General features: G+C 38.1%; 1 protein-coding gene across 1 annotated transcript; it reads left to right on the top strand.

The window, feature by feature from the left end:
• The first annotated feature begins 5,378 nt into the window (after window positions 1-5,378).
• UPB1 (ureidopropionase, beta) lies at window positions 5,379-23,254 on the top strand. The gene is made up of 10 exons (XM_009583027.1): window positions 5,379-5,488; window positions 6,220-6,391; window positions 7,926-8,013; window positions 8,736-8,830; window positions 10,118-10,279; window positions 14,321-14,490; window positions 17,918-17,999; window positions 18,847-18,889; window positions 20,027-20,181; window positions 23,059-23,254. Exons 1-10 carry the CDS (start codon window positions 5,388-5,390, stop codon window positions 23,140-23,142), a joined length of 1,152 nt encoding a protein of 383 aa, XP_009581322.1. The 5' UTR covers window positions 5,379-5,387; the 3' UTR covers window positions 23,143-23,254.
• Window positions 23,255-23,679: the final 425 nt, after the last annotated feature.

Raw genomic sequence — 23,679 nt, 5'->3', positions numbered from 1 at the left:
TTTGGGATTACTTTACACTCAAATCCTTTATAGAGGGCTAAATGACTGAAAATTGTCCTTTTCAGAATTTCAAATAAGTTCCCATTACTTTCTATGATATCGCTATCAACCCTATCAAATGCTTTTTCGAAGTTTATAGCATTCACATAGAGCCTCCACTCAGAGGGGAACTCCTTGAGGATTTTCAAGTTAGCCACGCAATAAATTCAAGACCATCTTTCTCAAAACCAGATTATTCAATCCTAAATTAGATGTCTGCTAATTCCGTTCTCTAACAATATTCTTGCCAGGAGTCTGGCAGTATAGAAATATCATGTTCCAGACTCTGCCTCATCTCTCCAGCTCTTACACTTTGAAATATCTAATTTCTGCAAGGATTGAAACAAAAGATCTTTCTCCTACTATGAGGGGAGGGACATCTTCCTCTTCCCAGATTATACCTAAAATTCATTCATTTTGGTATAGACTACTACCAGCTTTGATGAAGGATTAGAACACTCTATTTATAGTAGGTGCTTAAAGACCGGGCTTCCTGAACCCATGGAAAACAAATGCGCCAGATTTTATTCTTTTGTTCTTTTAATAAACTGTCTGTGAAATTCTTCCCCTCCCCTTCTTTCCTGCTGGTTTACTTGCATTCTTATATGTTCAGTGTTTTTCTCTTCTGTCTTTGTTCCAGTTTATCAGCAATTTACACACAGTTGTTCCCCAGACTCCACAATTCCAACAGCAAAAATAACACTGACCTTTTGAGCCCATCAGCAATCTTGTTGGTGGCAATTTAGCAGAAAGTTACACTAATGAACAAGAACGCTGCTCTTAAATGTTAGATCATTAAATGTGTTTTATGAGTGTTTATTACTTCTTTAATGCACTTCCTGTGGAGATAGCCATATTCCAGGGAAGAATGAAGTTTTTAATTGACAAAAGTGGTCAATTTGTAAATCTCTTCTGGTTTAAAGATACATTTTCAGGTGTGATTTAGTCAAAGCAAGCAAGGAGGATATTTCTAGCTAGAAAGACAATAGCACTAACAACAGAAGGACTCTTCCAAAGGTACATTAACTCTTTGAAAACTGTGAGCTGGGCTTTTCCTGTGGGAGGGAGGGAGGTGAGGAGGGAGGGGAAGGTGACTGAAAACTTACATTTCACTCCCCAGACCGGGGCTGGTTAGGGACTGCTTTGGTTCCAGGCATGCCTGAGAGCAGACAAAACGTATTGTCAACAATAAACTTCCTCAGTTTTCAACCACTTCCCCTCACCCAGCCTTCAGAATGGTGGGAAGCCAAGAGCAGATGAAACAAAGCCAACTATAGAGGTTTATAATTTGGCTCTCCTACTCTATAGGTGATGGTACCTGTGGCTTTTGCAGACTCCATGGGAAAGGCAGGGAATCTAAACGCAGACCAGAATTTTCCACCCATATCAAAATCCCCAACTTCGCTTTAGCTTAAGTTTACGTACATACCCATTTCTAAAACTGATAAGAATACTTGTAAAGATTTAAGGATTTAAGTAGAATTAGGAGAAGAGCTCTTTGTCTGTAACCATTGTAAAGGCAAAAACCCAAACAAATCCAAAAACCCAAACCCCCAAAATCCCACCGAAGTTAAGTGTTATTAGCAAGAGGTCATGATACAAAGAGTGACTTTAAAACAGACAATGTAGGTTTTCCTTCATCACAGAACCCTTAAAGCTCATTTGTCTCAATGTATAAACCAAAGCAGGACAGAAAGGAAGTTTACCGTCTTCCTTCCTTTAGGTGTGTATTAAGTAGCATGAAGCTAGTGTTTTATCTTCCCCCTGTATTTTAGGCCTGTCTCCTCTCTTACAATTTTTATTATGCTAATTACCCTTCACTGCCTGTCTCTTACACTTGGAATGTTTTGAATCAGGTATGTTCCAAGAGAATTCTTTTATACCTCCATATGAAGCAAGGGAATCTGTATTTGAGGTGAAGTAATGTAAAGATCTAGTTCAGTGATCTATTTTGCTGTACAATTCAGTACCTTATTTTGTGGCCACTGGAAAAGGACAGTGTAGAAGGTCATTTTAAAGGGTGTTGCAGCATCTAGAAAGCAAGGTTTGTCAGAACATCAGTATCATGTGGCCTTGCAGGACATGTCTGTGTCCACGTCCACCGGAATCTTTCGATAGGTATTAATAACAAGCAGCATGACCCTGTGGGTGATCTGAGATAGTTACTGCATTAGGGACACGAGTTATTCGTTTATTTAGCTGCTCTGGGGAACTCTCTGTGACCCATTTCAAGGAATGACAGCAGAAGAAAGTGTCTGGAAGCATGATTCACGTGACAGTAGCAGGGTTTGTAAGAAGCTGGGTGTTTCAGAGGGAGTATATATACATACTACTAACTTAGGAAGGAAAGACAGAAATGCTGCCTACAATCCTGCCCACTAGCTCTGATACGTGATGCTGTTCAGCCTCTGCTATCTTGGGTTATAGTGGAAAGATTTTGTTTGTTTGTTTAAATCTTTTCTTGGGTCTTTCCCAATTTTAGCCTGAACTCTAGATATTTGGCTCTTAAATTCAACCTCCAGGGTGCTTCTGACTAATGCCAGGGTGCTATTGTGGGGTTTTACAGGAACTCTTGGGAACAGTCTTGCAGCACAGAGTGTGTGGACCAGTATTATCAAAACCCAGTTTTAGCTCTGAGATGGTATCTGTGCAACACAAGGTCTCAACACAGAAGCACACAAGAACTGCTTTCTGTACAGATTACACTGTGTGGTCTTGACTTCTATATCTGACTTTCTGGACCACCCTGACTGAGGGCAATAGAGATGAAAAGCATGCACGCTTCAGAACTGTTTTGTAGGAGTTTTCCCTCGTTTTAAGGAACTTTTGTTCAATAAAATAATTATTTTCCTCTAAATGAGTTATTACAGCCTGGGTTCATACCAAAAGGTCCAGCTATTTCCCAAAATAATTACTTGGTCCAGGTAATGCAGAACTAGGAAGAAGTTTAAATACAGAGGTTTGAAGAAGTCAAAACCAGAGCTGGGATCTGGATTCAAGCATCATACTTAACAGATAATTGCAATGACTAAGGTGGAACATTCAGACTTAAATCCAAGCTTTCTAATATGCTTTGTCTGGGATATGGAAGGCATCTTCCTTTATTAAGTTACTTTCCTGGTCAACATTAACATTTCGTGCTTTGAAGGTTTATTGTGTTGGCTAGAGCTATATCTTTATATATGCATAGCCCCTATGGAATAGCCTGATCTCTTTTCATCATTATTAGTAATTCTAGGCTTGTCATTTCCTATTCACGCAGTCTGGACCTCACTGCGTTGTTGCAGGATGGTTGATACGTGCACAGGAAATGTACTGTTTTTTCAGGTCTCAACTGTTCATGAGCATTCTTTTCAGAGGCTTCAGTTTTATTGCCATGAAGTCCATTTCCTACATGTAGTACAATTTACTAAATTACAAACAAACAAGGCACCAATAGAGAAGTCAGTGAAAGTTCACACTAAGAATAGAAGCTTGAAGAGAAAAGTTCAGTTATGTGACCTTCTTCAGGAGCTGGATACAAAATAGACCTGCTGTTTTTCCCTTTAATTTGCAGTCCAGGCAGAAAAGAACTTGAACAGTTCCCAGAGAAACCCAGGCCCTTCTGTTTGTTTCTATGAATCCTCCAGAAATGCTTTATCTGTTAGTTGACATCCTGAGTATGCTGATACGGAAATGAACTTACTTGATCTCCTAATTTCCCTCCTGTATTGTCAGCTGATTTTCGCATCAATCTCCTGTTCTGCAATGTTTAGGAACAAAATGTTACTGATACATACCTTTAAATTGGCCATTAAGGCAAATTAGGATCATCAGATGAAAAATACCATGTAAGTATCAGTCACTGCTTATTATTGCCCTTTGGAATTATGTTTGGGAAAGAACAATAATTCCTAAGAGCAGGTTTTTAGGCCGTTGGTGATAAACAGGGAGATGCTACAGGGAGATGAGTACAGTGCAAATACTTACGCAATGTACTAGCTATCCAGACTTTTTAAAAGTTCCTTCTGTTCAAATGATGGCTTTTTTCTTCTCCTTTGTATTCATCTTTTTTTTTTTTTTTATAGCATACTATCATCCCTACTTTTAGCTTATCTTGAAAATTCCCCCAAAGATTAAAGGATTTTCCCGATTGCTGTCTAAAGGAGTTAGTCTGCTCTTTAGGAGTTACTCCAAAGAGTTCCTGCTGCTAACAAAGCAGTAGAGCAGCACGTCTGCCTTGGTGCACTTGGCATACAGAGAATCACTGCAACTTCTTGGGTTAAAAAGGGTGGATTAGAACGAAAGACTCACATATCTCAATATGCCTTGATGAAACCAGACTATCCCTGGACACTTTCTGTTTAAAGTTAAATATTAGACACTGTCTCCCTGACACTTTTTTTTAATGTAGCCTAAAAGGCTTAATATTTAACTCAAAATACCCAACCACTGCAGATGCTAAGTGCTGAATGTTGTTACATCTTCCAGAATATACACAAAGCCGTGCTTAAACTCAGAGTGATATACTTAGACATGTGTAGCCATCCCTGGACATGGTAACTGGTTTTCTCATTCAAATGAAGCACTTATGTTCTGAATTTCAGTTGCATTTTGAAGCAAAAGGCACAGCCAATAGTTCAGTGGGAATAACTAGTTTAAACGGGGTGTCCACTTAGTACCTGCAGAAAGAAATATCCTTTATTGAGATGCACTTTTCTTTGTTCCAGATCAAGGTCTTAATTTGTTTGATCCTAACTGACATTACCTTTCATTTTGGGATGAATTCCCAATTATATTGGGCCTCAAATCCATGTTGGAAGACAAAATTATTTTTTATTACTGGCTGCTGTCAAAGCCTTATTGCAACTAAAATGCATATCTGTGAAAACCATTGCCATTTTATGACCTTTTTCCTATTTCTAAGCCTTTTTGTTGAATGGTATAATTATAAAAAGCTCCTAAAGATGTTCTGCTTTTAGATAAGTTATTTCTGAGGCTGAGGAGTTGGCCCAGAAGTGGCAATTAGCTAGGAATGGCCACATCCATGCCTCTTTAACCTTCTGGGGCATCTCAGGGTTAGCCACCAAAGCACAGGGCGCACATCCCAACCAGCCCTGCGACAACTAAAGGGGACCGGCCCTACTGCTGCCGCCTGTACCCCCGGGGCTCTGCGCCCAAACCCTTCCGTGCCCGGCCGTCGTGGCACAGAGCCTCCTCGGCCCTGGAGGTGAGCCGCGCCGCCCTAAACCCCTCTGAGGAGAAAGGGGCGTGTCCCGGCGGTGTCCGCCCGGGGGAAAGTTCGCAAGGGCGCGCGCGTGCTTAACGGTCAGCGCGCGCCCAACCGTCTGCGTGCCCCGCACCGCGCCATGGCGGGAGGCCTGGAGTCGCTGGAGTCATGCTTGGAGCAGCACATACCACCCGAGGACCTCGCCGAGGTGAAGCGGATCCTCTACGGGGGCGAGGCAAGGTGCGCTGCTAGGACGGGCTCCCCTCCCTCTCTCCCGCGGGAGAGGTCGTGTCCCATCCCGTCTCCCTCCTCCCCCCCGGTCTCCGCGATGGATGCCCAGCCCGGGAGTGAGGTGGAAGGAGTCAGTTTGAGGGCGGGTGCGCAGGACACAGGGCTGGGCTGAAAGGAAAAAGAAGGGTAGGTCCTGCGGCGCTCGTAGTATTGCGGTGAGGTTAGGCTGTGGTGAGATAACTGAGGTAGTTGGAAGGTAATCCAAGTTTGGGAAGCAGGGCGGTAGAGAGGTCGTATGAGAAGGTGGCTGACTGGAATGCAAGACCTGAGGGGCATAGTTTTGAGGGGGGGCTGGGGAGCTTGTGGCTTCGGGGGGAGGGAGCTGCAAAAGTGGGCATCTAACATGAGGAAAAATACGTTGGAGGGAAAGTGTGGGGGTGGCAGATGAAAGTTTGTATATATGTGCTCCTTGATTTCTGTAGCAAGGTAATAGTGTCTGGAAATCAGAACCACAGAGGAGGACACTGGGAGTTTGCTGCCATGGAGGAGAGCCGTGAGATTTGCACATGACCTGGCTACTGTCTGACTGTTCCCTTGTCTGATAGTCGTGTATGGGGGCATGGGAGCTTGGTTGACTCTGCAGGAGTAGACAGTATTTGTGGTCCTTTTGATCCATTGCATTCAGAGCATAAAAGGGGAACATCTCATCTTGAAATGTCTTTGTTTCCTGTTCAATCCAGAAAACTTAATTTACCAGCTGCTGCTCTATCAGCAGCTCAGGAAGGAGATTTTGAGCTACAGGGCTACGTATTTGAAGCTGCTCCAGAGCAATTGAGAAGGCCACGTATTGTTCGAGTAGGACTGGTACAAAATAAAATTCCACTTCCCACAGACACAGCCGTGGCAGTCCAGGTACACAAACCGGGGTCTGGGCCATTTGCGTGTAACTCCTCTTCTACTGGATTGAAAATAACACGCTTCAGTTGTTGATGTTAGAAGCTCCATCATGAAATGTCTGCTGATTGTCTGGCAATATAGGACCCATACAGCATACTGTAAGAAATTTCGAATGACACATTCAGTTTTGTTGTTTCTCAGAAAAATCTCTTGTGTTTTGTTTACCTAGTGAATTGACCAACCTGTTTGCAGTTTTTCCAAAGCTAAATATTTAGTCACTGATTTTGTACATGAAAATCCTTTGCCTCTAAAATGAAACGGAAAATCATTTACCTGAAATCAAAAGAGATGGCAACCCATGGAAACCACAGGTGCAGTTTTTGTTTTAATTGAGAAATATTCCATTATAGGAAAATCCATTAGAGTAAACACAGATTAATAAAGCTGTGTTCATTATTCTTCGTACAGCAGTAACCCAAATCTTACTACAAGGTGACCATCATCTCCTAACACCTTGGACACAAAAGTTCTGAGGTGACATATATAGATATAGCCTCCTAAAAGTGGCTTTAAAAAAGTGAAAGAAAATACCACATTTATAAAATCTCCTGGAGTAGTGGTTTGGTACAGTGACAGGACAGAACATTTCTGAGGTAATTTATTTTGGAAAGATTACCTGTCACAGATGCAAGTAATTAATTCAGTATATGGACCAAGTTTGTGTATTCTTTGTAGCCTCTGTTAAAAGGACTACCAGTTATGTTAATGATTTTACCTTATAAATAACTAGTTAACTATTTCTGTAAATCGATGTACAGTTGTTGAGTTCACAGGTCACTGTTGACTTGTCTTGTCTTTTTTTTTTTTTTTACTGACTCCTGAAAGTGTCAATACAAAGTGCTACACCTATGCTTATCTTTAAGTAGAATACTCCAGAAAAAAGTACTTTGAAACACTGTTTTTGGCCTAATTAATAAATGCTTTGATGTTTTTTTCTTGGTAATAATCTACTTAGCTCTTTGGACAGAGGGATTTGGAAAATAGTTTGGAGTTAATAACTTCTAGAGAGTGTCCAAGATCCACATGTGTGAGCAGGATTTGGAGATAACCAAAGAAATGGACTGTCCTTATCTCATATTTTAAGATTCTGAGTACTTGACTTTGAATTCACGTTTACTTAACATCGTTCTGTAGGTTGTTTACGATGAGCAGCAAAGTTGTAATTTTTGCTGATTCTATTAAGATTTCTAGCTATTTGCAAGTTAGTCAGCAATGAGTTGTCATATATTTAAATGTTGTAACCATGGAATTAGAATTCCATTGGATTCCTTTCTCTATTTTCAGCATCTAAACGCTTTTAAAAATCTGTATCTAAGTCCTTCAGTGCTCAGGAATGATAACTTCTTGAGTTATTCCCCCTGAAAGCAATGGCACTAAGTATAGAACAAGATAAATTTAATGTGAACAAAGCTTGTAAAACCAGACTATTAATATATAAGTGAGTTAAAACATACAGCTTTTTTTATAGCATGACACTTCTCACAATCAGGTGGCTGCACTGCACAGACGAATTGAGGAGATTGTGGAAGTAGCTGCAATATGTGGGGTCAACGTAGTTTGTTTCCAGGAGGCTTGGAGTGAGTATTTTCTGTGATTGCTTCCAGGTTATCAGAGGTCAAGTTCCTTCTATTTTAACAAGTATCCTGTACTAGAAGTATGTCGTGTAAGTAAACAGCAGAGATCTTCCAAGATATAACAGTTGACTTTACTGATATGCTTTCCAAAGGGAAAAACAAAGAGTCTTAGTTAGCAGAACTGTATGGAAGATGTATGTGAAGTGTGTTACATTGAAGACTGGTGTATGCTGCAACAGTGGTATTTGTAGGTGTCCTCCTTCTTCATGTCATCCTTCGTGATCCTTTCCTCATTTTTTTTCTTCTAAAACTGTCTTTTTTCTAAACAGGTATTAAAATTAAAAAACTCTAATTTTAATTAAAATGGAGTCTTTGAGTCTTAATAGAAGCAAAAACCAAAATGAAGGCCTGTGAAAACAGGTTATTCACAGAAAGTGTACACTAGTGACGGTGTATTTTGTATTTTTACCTCCGGTAATACTTCACTAAGTGCATTCTTTCTCTTCTGCTTTGCTCTGTGTGGGCCCAAAAGTCCTTGCCCTTGCTAAAAATATTTTTAAATAGCTTTTGCCTTTAAACAAGGAAAACACCTGAATCATTCTTACGTGTTTAATTTTTTATCTGTATTCATGCAAACATGAATATCTGTATTCATGCAAACAGTGTGTATTTCTTGAGTGACATGAACATTCTTGTAAATTTTGTCTTGCATTGGTGTTTTTCAGCCATGCCCTTTGCTTTTTGTACAAGAGAGAAGCTTCCTTGGACTGAATTTGCGGAGTCAGCAGAGGATGGGCCAACAACAAAATTCTGTCAAGAGGTAAAAAAACAACCAAGCGCAAAAAAAAACCCACATTCAGCCTCCAACCCCAGCCCATAACTGCCACTGATTAGCACGGATTTCTTCTTTCTACTGGTCTTGTACCACTAAGAAAACTGAAATAATAAAAAATAAATTTTCACCTTAATTGACAAATATTATGATAGTGTGTGAAGTAGAAATGGACAACAATAACTGTGCTCAATGTTTATTTTTTAAACTACTTTGCATATATAGACTGCCTTGTACCATGAAAGGCATATGAAACTGCCCATTTTTAATTTCCATTTAAAAGGTATTTCTTGCCTAGAACAGTTGAGCATTAAATGATGCTTGTATGAAAGTGTGAGGAGAAGAATAGCTAGCCTTTTCTGAACAGGGAACACTTTCACACAAATCTTTTGCATCTCCCTGTGAAATGACACAAAATGTAGGGGGCTTTTTGTGAACCCAAGGAGACTTGTTATTGTCTGGCTCTTATTTTTCCAGAGACTCTTGATTGCAAGGGTGGCAGAGTATTTTTGTTTTCTGACAACTTTTTTTTAACAAGGAATTTCAATTGTTTTCTTTTATGAGTGATTGAAACAACAAAACACTGTTTTGATGTCAAATTTGCCCAGATATGCACTGACCTATTAAGCTTTTGTAGACAGCATAATATCTTTAGTCTGATCTAGGGCAAGTGTGTGTTGCTTCTCCCTATGGAATTAATGACACTATGGAAGTTTGGAGAAATAAAAGAAAGATAAGTGATTTGAAGGAAAAGACAACGTGTAGTAAACTGGCAGTCAGAAGTTGCTACATTTCTCACTCACACCTATGTTATTTAACACTTATGTAATGCTATTTTACGTTTCCTGTTTTTTCTTTCTTTTTTTTTTTTTTAAATAACTGGTTTTAGCTAGCCGTGGTGTCTTTCATTCTGATATACCACTCGTGGTGTATCAGAATGAAAGAATTGGGTGGGATATATCTCCTCCTATACCTGTGAATAGATAGATGTCGGCTTCGTAGTTTGACCATTGTTGTTAGGATGCTTTTTTTCCTGTTGATACCTTGCATTTCTAGTTGAAGGATTCAGGTGGAAAGCTCTCTGTGATGTATCCATCTTTGATGAAGAAACTGTGACGATGTGGACATGCCAGTGTGGGTTAAGCGTTAGCCCTTGATAACAGTCAGAGTAATATACCAGATGAAAACTTTTTTTAGTCCTTCTTCATGAACAAAAAAATGAAAATAATTACTGTAGGCTTGTGTATAATAGAAGAATTGTGTTCATTTGTATAGCTGGCAAAGAAATACAATATGGTTGTGGTATCTCCAATCCTGGAGCGAGATGAAATACACGGAGGAACTCTGTGGAATGCTGCAGTGGTCATTTCTAATTCTGGAGCTGTCCTTGGCAAAAGTAGGAAAAATCACATTCCAAGGGTTGGAGATTTCAATGAGGTAAGATGCAGTATTGTGATTATCAAGCTAGTTTTACTTTGCAGCTCTTGTTCATGTCAGCATGTGTTGTATCAGAGTCATATTGGTAGGAAATGTAATGTATTTCTAGAAAATGTGGTTCATTAGGTGTCAAATCAGTTTTTCTCAGGTGAAGTTATAGTAAGCTAGTTTATCAAGAATAGAAAGTGATGACTCTTAAAGGACAAATAACATTGAATCTTTGTCATGTACTCTTCCCTGGCCTGATGGTAACTACAAAAGTATTAAAGATCTTTAAAACAAAATTCCTTAAGTCACAGCTTTGTTATGTTAGTTGTGTATGATTGGCTCAGATGGTTTTTGCGTGTGTGCATGTTGAACTTATTTTAATTTGGAAGGCAATCGTTTCAGGGTTCAGGTGTGAGCGTTATTTATGGTCTTGATCTCTGTTTCTCTGTGAGATTGTCTTGGAAATGACAGTTCTTTTGCTTATGTTTCTTTGAGCTGAATCCCTTAATTCATTACACTTTTGATTGAATAGCTGGTTTACGGCATCTTCTGTTTACTAATCACATTACTTCCACTGAAGCCCCCAGCAGTTTTTAGGCCGTCCTCCAGAATCAGCTTCAGAAACTGAACTGGTAGTAAAGGCAATGCGAGAAGAAAACTGATAGATCTGAAATGTGTTTATCCATCCATAGAATTATCACAAGCAGAAAGATCAGGATTAAAAATTAACCAAAGTCTAAAAATACATTGTCTTATCTAACTAAATCTCTCCTTGTCAGCCAAAGTGAGTAGTTAACAGAGGCATTTCTTCTAAGGACTGGGGGCTGCTATATACCTGCAGTTGCTTTTGTTCCCTGTCCAAATCACTAAACTGAGGCTTCAGAATCCAAACTGCTTTTTTATTAATTTTAAAAGGGGTTTTTTGTGTCTTGAAACTTCGTATTCAAAGACCTCTGGAAGTTTTGACCTGGGCTCCCAGACCTGATCAGACTGGTTTGTGTTTCTTCAGAGGAGGCTATTAATAGGTTTTTACACAATGGATTTCTGGGACAGGCCGGTCGGTCACCAGTGTTGACTTCTATCTTTAACAATTATTTTGATATTTAGTATTATTCTATCAGATCTGTCTTTTAGCTAGCAAAACAGTAACTAACAAACGCATACAAAATACAAGCACTAATAAAAATGAATGTTGGTTACTTTCCACATTCTTGATTTGTTCCTTGTGTAATCAAACAAAAAATAAATTCCTGTTGCTTGTGCTAAAATATGATGTCTTTCAGTTTTCCAGACACTGTTTTGTGGAGCATCAACAGATTCCAAGAAACTTCTTGTTTCCAGCTGAAACTGTAATGAAAGGCACCTAAAAAAAGAAAATATTTTTACTTTTCCATGTGAAGTATAAATAGAATTTCATTAAGAGTTTTGCATAATTCCTAAAAGGAGTTAGTTCTTATAATCCTAAATGCCAGAATTACCACAAAACAATCTAGTATACCTGCAAGATATAAATATAATGATTTGACATTTCTTGTTGTATCTACCTCATTGTAGAAGCAAGTAGTGTTTACCCAGAACAGCGTTGTCTCTTTAGCTAGTTTTGTTAGCAAAGCATTAAGTCCATTCTTCTGAGCTGAGCAATTCCGACAGAGGAACTTTAGAAACCACCAAGACTACAGGGAAGGATTATGCTCATCTCTTGTTACTTTAATGGTGTTTTCTTTATCAACAAAGTTAACCCCCAACGAAGGGTTGAATTTGAAATTATTTTTTGTGGATTGTCTCCGTAGAGCAGATACGGAAAGGAGCCTTGTTAAAATCACCCTTGTTGAATCGGTGAGAACCAAATGGAAAGGGGAAAGATATTGGTCTGTAACCTATTCAGCCATGGGGGGGGGGCATATAAATAAACAAAAATCAATCCTTCTTGAGACATCACAGTTTGTTGCTGTGGAGTTGATTGTGACCTCTGGTGAGGAATAAAGAAATAAGAACTGATGAATTCCGTGAAGCAACAGTATTTTTGTTTTTCTTCTCCTGTTGTAATAAAAGAAAACTGAGAATAGAAGAAAATATGGAAATATATTCAATCAGCGGAATTGTTTTGAAAAAGGATTGTGTGAGTGCCCACCACGTGGTGTGTTCTCTACAAACATGAAAGGAGATAAAATCAGTGCCCAAGGGACTGTGCATGAGACCTGATAATAAATAAGAAACATGAGATGTCGCATCTACTGGGCATACTGAACCTCTAGTCTTTCTTGGTTTCAGAAGATGATCCCCCTGTATCTATTCATGCCATTCTCCTACACTTAGATGAGGCCCTGGTTTGTTCCCCAGCTGTAACTGTGCTTGCTTTAGGCCTGATGTGGTTCTGCTTCCTTCAAAACCAATGGCAGTGCTTGTTACAATGGACAGATAGTTTCAATAAAAAGGGAATTGTTTTATAACACACCTTTCTTATATGATAAGAGGCATGCCCCCTTGGGTCAGGCTGGTGGATTATGTACCCTGCTTTTCTAATCTCAGAGATCATCACAAAAAGGTACTATTAGGAGTAAGTGTTGCCACTCTGCAACTTCTGTTGCAGATCCCTCAGTATCCACCATCATTGTATTAGGGATGTTGGGTGGCATGTTCCTGTCTATTTCGTTTCTTATCTGTGGTTCTTTTATCAATGACTTTGTCTAATTCCTTCTGAACCTGGTGATAATACCTGCTTTTACAAAGAAGCAGATTTCAGAAGTGCACTGCCTGCTGCATGAAAAAAAGTTACTTTGGTTGAAAACAGGTACAAGAGTAATTTCAGTCAATACCCACTACTGCTGCTGGTTTGGGATTTTTGTATTCATCTTATCCACTGCCTTTGTGATTTTGTAAATCTCATTCGTAATATCGCCCTCAGCCTTCTATCTGCAGATTGAAGAGCCTTTTTGGTTGCTCGTCACAAAGGAGCTGCCCCATCCCCTTTATCGTTTCAGTTCCCTTTGCTTATTCTATCTCTAGTATGTCCTCATTGAGATGCAGATTCTAGAATTGCCCAGAGTACTCAAGCCATGGGCACACAGAATTCTTATAAACCAGCAAAATGATGTTTTTGTTACATTTCAATACCCATCCTGTTGATGTCTGAGATTTTCTTGGGTTTTTGACTACCACTGAGCACTAAGCAGGCAACTGTCAGTGACGCCACACATACCCTTTTCTTGTATCTGTGAAGAACGATTTCTGTACATTTCATTTAGAATATCTCTGTGAATGTTTGTCTGTCTTGATAGCTGTTAACAGTGCCCTGTCCTTCTCTTCACTAGTGCCTTTACTGGAACCAGTGCATTTCTAATTGTTTAGAAATGTTTGATGTGATAAGGTGAAATTTTGTGGCATATGGTAAATGGGATCTTTTAAGCCAACAGTTGGCTCCAGTTTCTTTAAGGAGTGTTCTCTAGATTTATCCTGTGATTTTCCTGGTGGTAGTTTCAAGCCTTCTGTTTGTTTAAAGCAATAGGCATATAGGAAATTTAAATAACCAATCTTAGCTATACACTGATATTTCCTTATAGCATTCATAAAATTACTGCATGTCATTGCATAATAGGTGAATATAAAGGAATTGCATGTTCTTTAAACAACGTTCATCATCTCTCTCTTTAATCAGAATCAAAGGATTGTGATGATTTAGGAAAATTTTCTTACGTGGTGAAAGTACTAAGAGAGGTGCCTTAAGTTTGGTAATTTGTGGATGTCTCCTAAGCTTCTGTAGAGGTTTCTGGCATTAACATGAGTGTTTATATCAAAGTCAGACAGTGCTTAGGTGTAGTATGAGTGAAGGGAAACAGAAAGGGGCTTGAATTTGATCTCAGCAGCCTGAGAGCCACTTTTTGCTACATACCCATTACAGTGCAGCTATGTACTAAATTAAAGGTGTTATCCTCACACATGATCTAATGACTTGAAGCTGGTAATCAGAAATTGGGAAGTGTCAAAGCAATGTTGGAAGTATTTCTTTTCGCTTTTTTAAGAAGTCTACCTTTGTGGGTTTTTGTTTTTTTGGAGTCTACTTACTATATGGAAGGAAATACAGGACACCCAGTGTTTCAGACGCAGTTTGGAACAATTGCTGTGAATATCTGCTATGGGCGCCATCATCCTCTGAACTGGCTCATGTTTAGTATGAATGGAGCAGAGATCATCTTTAACCCTTCAGCCACTATTGGAACGCTCAGGTAAAATACAAACTGATTTAGGCTGTTGCATGCTTTCTGGGTTAACTGAACCTCTGAGCCCCTCACTGGGACCTCAGGGGCACCTTGCTGAGGTCTGGAATGTGAGGTATCACCTCCTTGTTTTGCCTTTACAAAGGAATCTGCATTCTTCTCCATCTGGAGTTTTGGGCTACCAGTCTGCTCATAGTCGCTAATTCTCTTCCAGAACTTGAGTTGTACATCGACAGGTCTTTTGTCTCTGAGACAGAGTTAACCAGCATCCAGGTGGTGTTCTGAAAACTAATGAGAGTTTGTTTAGATTATCTATGTAATATTTTTGGTTTATGATAGGCAGTAGTAATTTACATTCAGGCTTAGCTTGCCAGCTTGCATCGTCCACCTAGGAGCCAATAAGTATGCTATCAAATTGCAGTTTTCAGAGCCCAGCTGAGAAACCCTTTTCTCAGAAACTTTTTTTTTTTAAACTGCTGGCAATTTTGTGATTATCAGGCCTCTTGAACCAGACTGAACCAGTGTGAACTGTTTCCCTTGAGATTAATCTTCTGCATATTGACATTAAATTGCATCCTAGTGACTTGACTTCCTAAAAGAAAAAAGAAAACCAGCTCAGTGAGCTAAGAAAACACACTTCTTAGCTAGCCCATAATGATTAAATCTAGTTCACAAATTATTTTTCTTTGCATTATCAGCATCAGTCACATTTCGATACAATAACCTTTGAATGTGCCATGCTTCCAAAGCATTGTCTGACACAGGCTGTGTATTCCTTGGGATACTATAGTGTGGTGCAAAATAACTGCATTTCTTTGAGGCCAGTGGGGGGGCTTGCTTTAGGTAGTAACCTTGTAGAAATGGTTTCAGTGGTTCTTTATACCACTCTTCTTGACAAAATCACCATGCCTTCCTTTCATTCTCATTGTATTCTGTTCTTTGCTGTACTACTCAATACTTTCAAATTCCAAATTGGACTATTTGTAAATTGAGGTGTGGGATTCCAGAATGTGTCTACACATCAGCTTAACATGTGAGAGAACAACTCTCTTTTTGTTTTTTTCTTTTTTTTTCCTGATAACAGTAGGCTCTGAAAAGTAATTTAGTATTGTATAATGTTTACATACATATGACTGAGGAAGTGATGGTAGTTTATGCTTAATTATAAATATTAATATTTTTAACCCTTTTCAGCATAAGTGGCTAGCTTTGTATGGGGCCGAGGGGGAAGTCTGGCTTTGTAGAGCTCTTTGGAACAAAAACATTTCCTTTGTGAGTTAAAAAACCGTATTTTGCACTAGCTGAATTGTCTTTGAGTTTCCAGCTCCAAAGATAAGTTTTAGGAAGCTAACAGGAGCATATTTCATTGTTACTGATGATACTGTAATACAAGTATAATATCCAGTAGCAAATGACAAAGGAAGACATACTGATCTCTTATAATACTAAAAATTCTTTCTCATTTCTCTTCTCTCTCCCTTCAGCTGGGCTTGTGAGTGTGGACTCATTGCAGAATACTTTCATTTTTATTTCTTTAAACCTAGAGGAAGAAATTTTCCAGGGTCAGTTTTGTAAACCTTAATGTATGAAAGGTTCATAACTGGGTATACAAGGCAATAGAAGAGTTAGAAATTTAAGAGGAATATCTTTTTTAGCATTTTCCATTTCTTCAGGATTCACCCAATCCCCTCTCTTTACCTGTTTAATGTAAATTTGGAGTTTTTCTGCCTCTAACAAGGTCCAAGAATATTCATCCAATTTTTTTTGCTGACCAGCTAGAAAATTCTGAGGACATTGAGCATTCATAATAGGGTAGAAATGGTGAAAGACAGATTAGAGGCATAAAATTTTCATACCACAGTCAGTTCAGATGCAGAGAACCATGTATTTACAAACCTGGAGAGTAGAGCTGTAGGTTAGATGCAGTATTCTGTCATTCAAACTGCCTTTAATATTTTTTGGTGTAAAAGATAATTTAGGTTGAGTAATATTGGAAAATGTCCTTTGAAAAGAGTTGAATGAATACACAATGCTTTTGGGGCATTTATGTCACTACTAGAATAATATTTGTGGTGTCTGTCCACTTATAGTCCATTAACAGGAGAGCAAACAGAAGTAACCCTGTTGTCGTACAGCACTTCATTGGTACTCTGGGTGCTTCAGGCTCTCCTAATTATTGGCTTTCACTTGATTGTTTTTAAGTATATAATTTTTATTGCAGGAAGAGGACTCTTGAGGCGCATGTAGAAACTGTCTCTAGGGTCGCTTCTTGGCTATAGCCTTTTTTTCCTGTCTCTTCTGTGAAATTGTAATTTGCTGGAGCTTTTCAATAAAATCCCTTTTTCTCTAGAAGGGCTGGCTGCCAGACTCTAAGCAATTGAGAAAAGAGGCAATAAACCAAGTCCTTTCAATCAGTCCAATGAACATCTCTTAAGATTCTTGAGTCTGACTGGGAGATTAATGAGTCAGATGCTTGCAACCTTGTCTTGGTACTCAGAATCTGGCAGGTACATGCTGTCACAGGAGTGTACAAATTGTATCACCTTTGTTTTGCAGCTCTGAGTGCTTCTAGACCTCCTATTAACTAGCCTGATCGCTGTGTATCAAACTATTTAATAAAAAGAAGACTATTTCAGTTTTAAACATCAGTGAGAATTGAAATCTCCTTTGGAAAAGAGGTAGAGGCTTGTAAAAGAGAAGGAATTTTTTATTCCTCATTTCTCAGTTCTTGATTTTATGTAAATTTAGTGAGTGGTTTAATAGATAATTACTGAGAACTTATTGGGATGCTTTTAAAAATGCTTTCTTTTTCCATCAACCCACCATGGGAAAATGACTTGCTGGAAAATGCTATGAGAACTGTGGTTGAAATAACAGAAGTAGGAAGTTTTGGTGGAAATGGATTTTTCTTTTCCTTTCTTTTTTTTATTATCCCCATTTTTTTGGGGGGTTGTTTTTTTTTTTGATTGACTGCTGCAAAAGCCTCTCCTGGACCATTTTGGGAAAAAAAGGCAACTTGTATGAATCTCTTACAGCTTTGCTACAGAATGATGTTTGGTATATTGAAAGTTAATGGAATGTGAAAGCACATGTGTAAATCCTTTGTGTAATTTGGAGAGTAAAACATTTTTCACTTTAATTGCTTTGAAAATCTTGAGATGTGTTAATTTTTTTCTTTTTTTTTTTTTTTTTTGCCATGACAAAGCCATATTTACCAGGTTATCAGATAGAATTGTTTATTCCTATATTTGAGCAGAAAATAATTATAGTGCTTGGCTGTATCTGTGGGGAGATTTTGATTGTAAGAGCAAGATCAGTCTTAGCAGCTACTTTGGCTTCTTTGACAGAAAATGTACGGTGTAAGACAGTCATAATCTAAATTTAGCTCTGAAGTAGACAAGTAGTAAATACCTGCCTCCTCTTTTGTGTATTGCAGCGAGGCACTGTGGCCAATTGAAGCAAGAAATGCTGCCATAGCTAATCACTGCTTTACATGTCCCATCAACAGGGTAGGAACGGTATGTATCTTCACTTTGTTATTTCATTTCATAATTTAGGTATTGTAGCATGAGTTAATTCAAGGTAATGAACTGAATAGCACTAGAATGCATAGATTCCTCTATTGTATAACTGCTGTATTAGTGTTTATAATATGATTTGAAGATGGACAGTGATAAAGAGATTGAGATCTGCCTTGTTGCTAGCAGTCTACTTTTTGGTTGCAGCTGCCTCCTGTTCTTGAATTGCTCTCTCTGTAATAGGCACCTGCCCTTTTGCCAATTCTTCTAGTTTCTATGGTGAAATCAGTGTTCTTTTAGCCAAAATGACTGAAAATGAAATATATCGTCAAGTCAGTGGTACACAACTGGTTGCTGTTGTACAGATACTACGTCTTTGGACACTGAAATTCTATAATGAAAATTAATATTGCACACAATAGGTCATTCTTGCTTTCAGATTAGTCCAAATACTCTACATGTGTGTTGTTTTATAAGGTTCCCTGCAAAAATGCAGACTTGTTCTTGCCATTACTTGAATACCTTTGCCTTCTTTTGTGATCCACAAAGATGTGTTTGGTTAAATGTCTCCTCTTTTGCCTCTCCTTTAGACTTGTGAAACTGGTACAAGACTTGTTTCCCAAAGTGTATGAACAACAGGCAGTGATACAAAAAGATCTTGTTTTCTAGCCTATCCATCATAGAAACTAGGCCCCTCTGATGACTCCCTTTAGACAGTGCTGGTAGTATGCCAGAAAAAATCTTAGAAGATATATACAAACTTCCATACTAAATACGATAGACTAGCAAGGATTTCTTGAATGAAATGGAATTATACTGCCACCTATGGATTCCTCTTATTTCACAGGAATACTACAAAAATGCCTTTACTTCTGGAGATGGTGGAAAAGGTATGTTCAGAAATCACATTCTGTGGTTGCTAATAATTGTTAACTAGAAAGTCTGAAGAAACAATAGCTCTCCTGCAAGTGTCTATCCCATGACAGCTATGGTAGCTAGCGACTGCCTTACTTAAGACTGCTGTTTTGTAAGCTGGAGAGAAGCAGCATTTCCTATTAAAGGTGGTGGTACCGTCGTATGTGGTCACCAGAAGTTCATACCTAAGGTTTCTATATACTTTCAGAGAACTAAGAGTTTTGGAGTCAATGCAGTATTGTAGGATTGGAAGACAGAAATCCCACAAATTAGCCTGTGTTGTCAGTGCATGAATGACATTTTATTTGTAGTTTTTAAGATTATTAACAGTAATAGCTGTAGCCTGAATCCCCAGCCAAGCCTTTTTGCCCTGTTTCACAGATTTGCTGAAAGTTAAAGAAGAGAATGCTCAAAGAAGAGCATTCTCAAAGGGCATGAGATTTGCTTGTATGTACTTTGCTTGTTTGTTGAAACACTATAATTTCTCCTGTGACAACCATGACAGCTTCTGGGTTAATCTGGAGTGGGCCTGAGCCTTTTTTTTAGCTGGTTTTGGAGCTAAGTGTTTGTAGCAGCTGTATCAAAAAGGTCAGTGGTATCCATTGCTTAGTAGTACAACAGATATGGCTGATTTTTGGCACAACTCAGAGTTGTGCAATATGAAGTAAGATTTTTTCCATGCCTCAAATCCCAGTGTTTTCATGTCTGACTTTGTATTGAAAATTGAATGGGTGCATCTCTGTCAGCTGTTTTGGAAATGTATGATTTGACAATGAGAATTAATTTCAATTCTAAGTAAAAAACAATGAAAGCAAAGCCTTTACTTTAGTTCAGAGACTAAATAATGGAAAAGCATAATAATGCATTATTTAAAAGGCAATGCAGTGAATTTTTTTCCTGTTAATTCAATATATGTGAAAGCTGTACCGTACATGAAAGTAACTACTGGTCAAAACTTAGGATCGTGCTGTGACTCTTCAGGAGGGTATCTTGCTTAAAGCACAGTGAGTGAGTAACCACAAGAAATTGAGCCAGATTTTATGGGATGTTGCATGTTAAGTTGTATACTTATTTGCAGATGGCATTACATGCTTTTTAAAAATTTCTTTAAGCACACCATGACTTGGGCCATTTTTATGGCTCAAGTTACGTAGCTGCACCAGATGGCAGTAGGACCCCAGGACTCTCTCGCACTCAGGATGGACTTCTGGTGGTAGAGATGGATCTAAATCTTTGCAGGCAAGTCAGTGACAAATGGAATTTTAAGGTAAGCCTTATAAAGAAGCAAACTTACATATGATATTAGAACAAAAAAGCTTTCATAATTATCATATAATCTTAAAATAGTTAAAAGGCAGCTTTTTTTTTTTTTTTTTTTAACACTCCAAAGCTTAAATTGTTGAACTAATTTAACAGGATGTTCTGGAGGCCAAAGGCATAAATGGATTCAGAAAAGGAATAGCCAAATTCAGGGAAACTAGACCAATAGCTTTTAAATGAAAAACTTAGCCTTTGGTCCTTAAGTGTGGATTGCAAGGAGCTCCGAGGACGACTAGGGGAAGTGTGTGCGGTTTCCTTATGCAAGGTATGCATTTGCCACTGAGCTGAGATGGGCCTTTGATCTGGCCTAATATGGTAGTTCTTTATATTCTTATAGGCCTTACTTGTCAGTTTTGGTGAAAGTTAGTGAAAACCCAAAAACACAAGAATCTTTAAGCTTCTGAGAACTTCCTGTGTGCAAACTTTTTGCAGTGTTAACTCCCTGAATTTGTGGACATGTTGAAGCCACAAAGAAAGAACTGTGTACATTCGTCTTCGAAGCATCCTAACACACTTTTGAATTAATCTAAATCAGACTAAGACAACTACAAGCCTCTCCACATGGCTTTAGCAAACTTATTTATTACTATTTTTTTTTTTTTTGCATTTTGAGATAAAGCTAGTTTGGATCATCTGTCCTGAGGGTGTAATTTGATTTAATTTGTCCAGCAGCAGTGCTGGTTTAAGAAATTGTCACCTCAGCACTGCAGTTTGCTAACTTTTTAGTTGTATCAGTACAAGCTACATGGGGTGCTATATTGTATACTGGCTTAGTGGAGCAATGAGATCTCTCTCTCTTTTTTTTTTTTTTTTTTTTTTTTTAAACAAACAAACCATGCTCTAGTTTCTTCTTTTAATCTCATCAAGTTTACGGCAGGCCCCACAAATATTCTGTTGGAACAACAAAGAAGGTGAGCAAAAGGAGAAAAGAGACAGCAACTTCTTAAATAGGCTTTGTTGATGAAGAAAACATCTTGTTTGCTTCTGTGGAGGCACGTCTTTCGTTCTAGTCCTCAGTACTGCTAAAGACTAGAATTTTTTCCTGTCCACTCATAAAATTAGCATGATTTGAATCCTAACAGAGTAGTCCAGAACTCCTGGCTAGCAACCATCACAATATATGTAGGTTCTTCAGTGATAATACAGTACTTAAAATCAGTAATCATTTACAAGGAGTGTCGATTTTTGCACATAATGTTACTGCAAGCAGACATTTATTTTATAGAGCTGGTTTATTTGGAACCACCTTGTGCATTACAATATAGTGCAATGTATGATGTGTTTTGATTTCAATTTGATGTAAAAATACGAATTTTCTGTGGATTTGAAATGCTGAATAAACTTTTTAGTTAAAACAGTCATTTCTTAGCTAGAGCTGAATTTCTTTGGTAATGCTGCCAATCCATATATAGGGACTAAAGACAAAAAGTAATTTCAGGTCGTCTTCTGGACAGAATTGCATTTGTTATTTTACAGATGCATCTGGTAGATATATGGTTGTTGACATAGTGGAAATAAATTGCGCTGAGAGATTCCCAGGTTGTTTTAAGTGAGGAAGGCATATAGTTTTGCTTTGCCACTGAAATCTGAGGCCCTTATTGCAGAGTAGAGTTTTAGTGTGTCAGGAAGCACGTGGAGCATTGCTTATAACAGCTTGGTGGGGGTATCTGAAAAAAAGCAATTGTATTGATTAGGAAAAACAAACAGTAAAAGCTAAACACTGACCTTTAGCTGTTTTGTGTAGAATTGCTTATTTTTTGTTGTCTTCAAGTCTTGTGCTTTCAGCACCTTAGTTTTACGTTGATGGTGTGGATTGCTATTGTTGGTCTTTTGGCACATAAGGCACAGCTGTGGCTTTTGTTTATATGACAGGAGATATCAATTTCCTTTTCCTCTCATTTGTGGCCAAGACAGAGGTAGTTCTTGATATGAGGGGAATGAGGAAGTATGAAGTCATCGTTTATCCACCACAGAAAACCTTTGATAGCAAGTAGGAACCTATTTAACCTGCTCTAGTATCTGCAATTTGCATTCAATGATGCCTGAAAGGGATGTTAAGTAGAATATCTTTGCTAAACTTACAGCAGCAAAATAGGTAAACAAATTGTCCTCATTAGACTCTGGAAAGAAGGAAGTAGTACGCCTCTCTCAGAGCCAATGTTGTAGACTGTGTACTTCAGAAGAGGATAGTGCACTATGTAAAGTGCTATATTTCAGCCTCCTAGCTTACTGTATCACCCAAAGCAATGATAATATTTCGTATTATTAATGGATAAAGTAAGAGTAATCCAATACCATCAGTGGCACATCCGCAGAATTATTGCTGGCAGCAGGATTCATCAGTTGTAAAGGACGTAATATGAAGACATAATTACAGATACACTCCTTTGCCTTCATTGACATAACTTACTTAAAAGAGAGTATTGTTGATGCGTAAGAAAGTAAGTCTACCTTTCACGTTCAACTTTCAGCTATTCAGGATAACCAAAATAGCCTTGAGTAATTAGTCAGCAGATATGACTGTCAATGGAGGAGAGCTGCAAAGCAGAAAGGTGTTAATTTTAAAGTTTTAGAGTGGAAAAGCACTTCTACTCTTTTTTGTGTAGAAGTATAGTTTTAGGCAATACAATGCAAGTTCTTTTATAGAAGTATATTTGTTTGTGCTAAGGCACTGGAGGTCTTGCATTTTGAGTGAATTACGATTTTACTGTTTGGGGCAATTAAATAATATGTCATCATAAAAAAATGGTGGATATAAATATTTTCTACTGAAATACTTTCATAGCTCACTAAAAGAACTGAAGCTTTGATTTTTCTTTTCCAGATGACTGGTAGATATGAAATGTATGCAGACAAGCTCACTGAAGCAGTCCAGCCTTATTTTATACCCAATATAATTAAAGAGTAAGAGAGAGTATCTTATTACAATCAAAGGTTACATACATTAAAAGGTACTGTTGGATGATAGCTTTACTGTGGATCACAAGTTGTTATTTTAATGTTAACATTTTAATTTCCTGTAACCAACTTTTAAATAATACGATTCAAAACTGTGTTAAGTAAAATAATTGAAAAACGGCTGCTTGGGTTGGAGTTTTTTTGTCATTTACACTAATGAGTCCAAACTTTTTTCCTTACTAGAAATATATCCAGTAGGAATACATTGATATAAAACGATGATGAAATTTATTCAGTACTGTGTACTGTGATGTAGTTTGATGGACATGAGTTCAGAGGACATAAAAATTTTTACGTAAGCTTTGCCTTGTGTGTCTATTTACTTCTGCTTTCCAGTTTTTACCCTCTACCTAAATGCATAATTTAGGGAGAAAGGAGGCATAAATTGTTTTTTTTTTAAATTACAAACTGTTTGATGCAGTTCTGTTAGAGCTAAGTAATGTCCCAGACATGTCCTAGTTGTTTGATGATCTATGGGTGCTGTAAA

This window comes from Fulmarus glacialis, unplaced genomic scaffold (genome assembly GCF_000690835.1).
Source record: "Fulmarus glacialis isolate BGI_N327 unplaced genomic scaffold, ASM69083v1 scaffold40908, whole genome shotgun sequence".
Lineage (NCBI taxonomy): Eukaryota > Metazoa > Chordata > Aves > Procellariiformes > Procellariidae > Fulmarus > Fulmarus glacialis.
Note: the sequence above shows the minus strand (reverse complement) of the source record. Positions and strands in the feature narration are given on the sequence as shown.

What these genes read in the sequence shown, in the direction of transcription:
- UPB1 (XM_009583027.1), top strand. Translation starts at nt 5,388, where the DNA reads ATGGCGGGAGGCCTGGAGTCGCTGGAGTCATGCTTGGAGCAGCACATA. An exon ending in CAACAAAATTCTGTCAAGAG is followed by an intron (nt 8,831 to 10,117) that starts GTAAAAAAACAA and finishes TCATTTGTATAG; the next exon opens with CTGGCAAAGAAATACAATAT. An exon ending in CCATCAACAGGGTAGGAACG is followed by an intron (nt 18,000 to 18,846) that starts GTATGTATCTTC and finishes CTTATTTCACAG; the next exon opens with GAATACTACAAAAATGCCTT.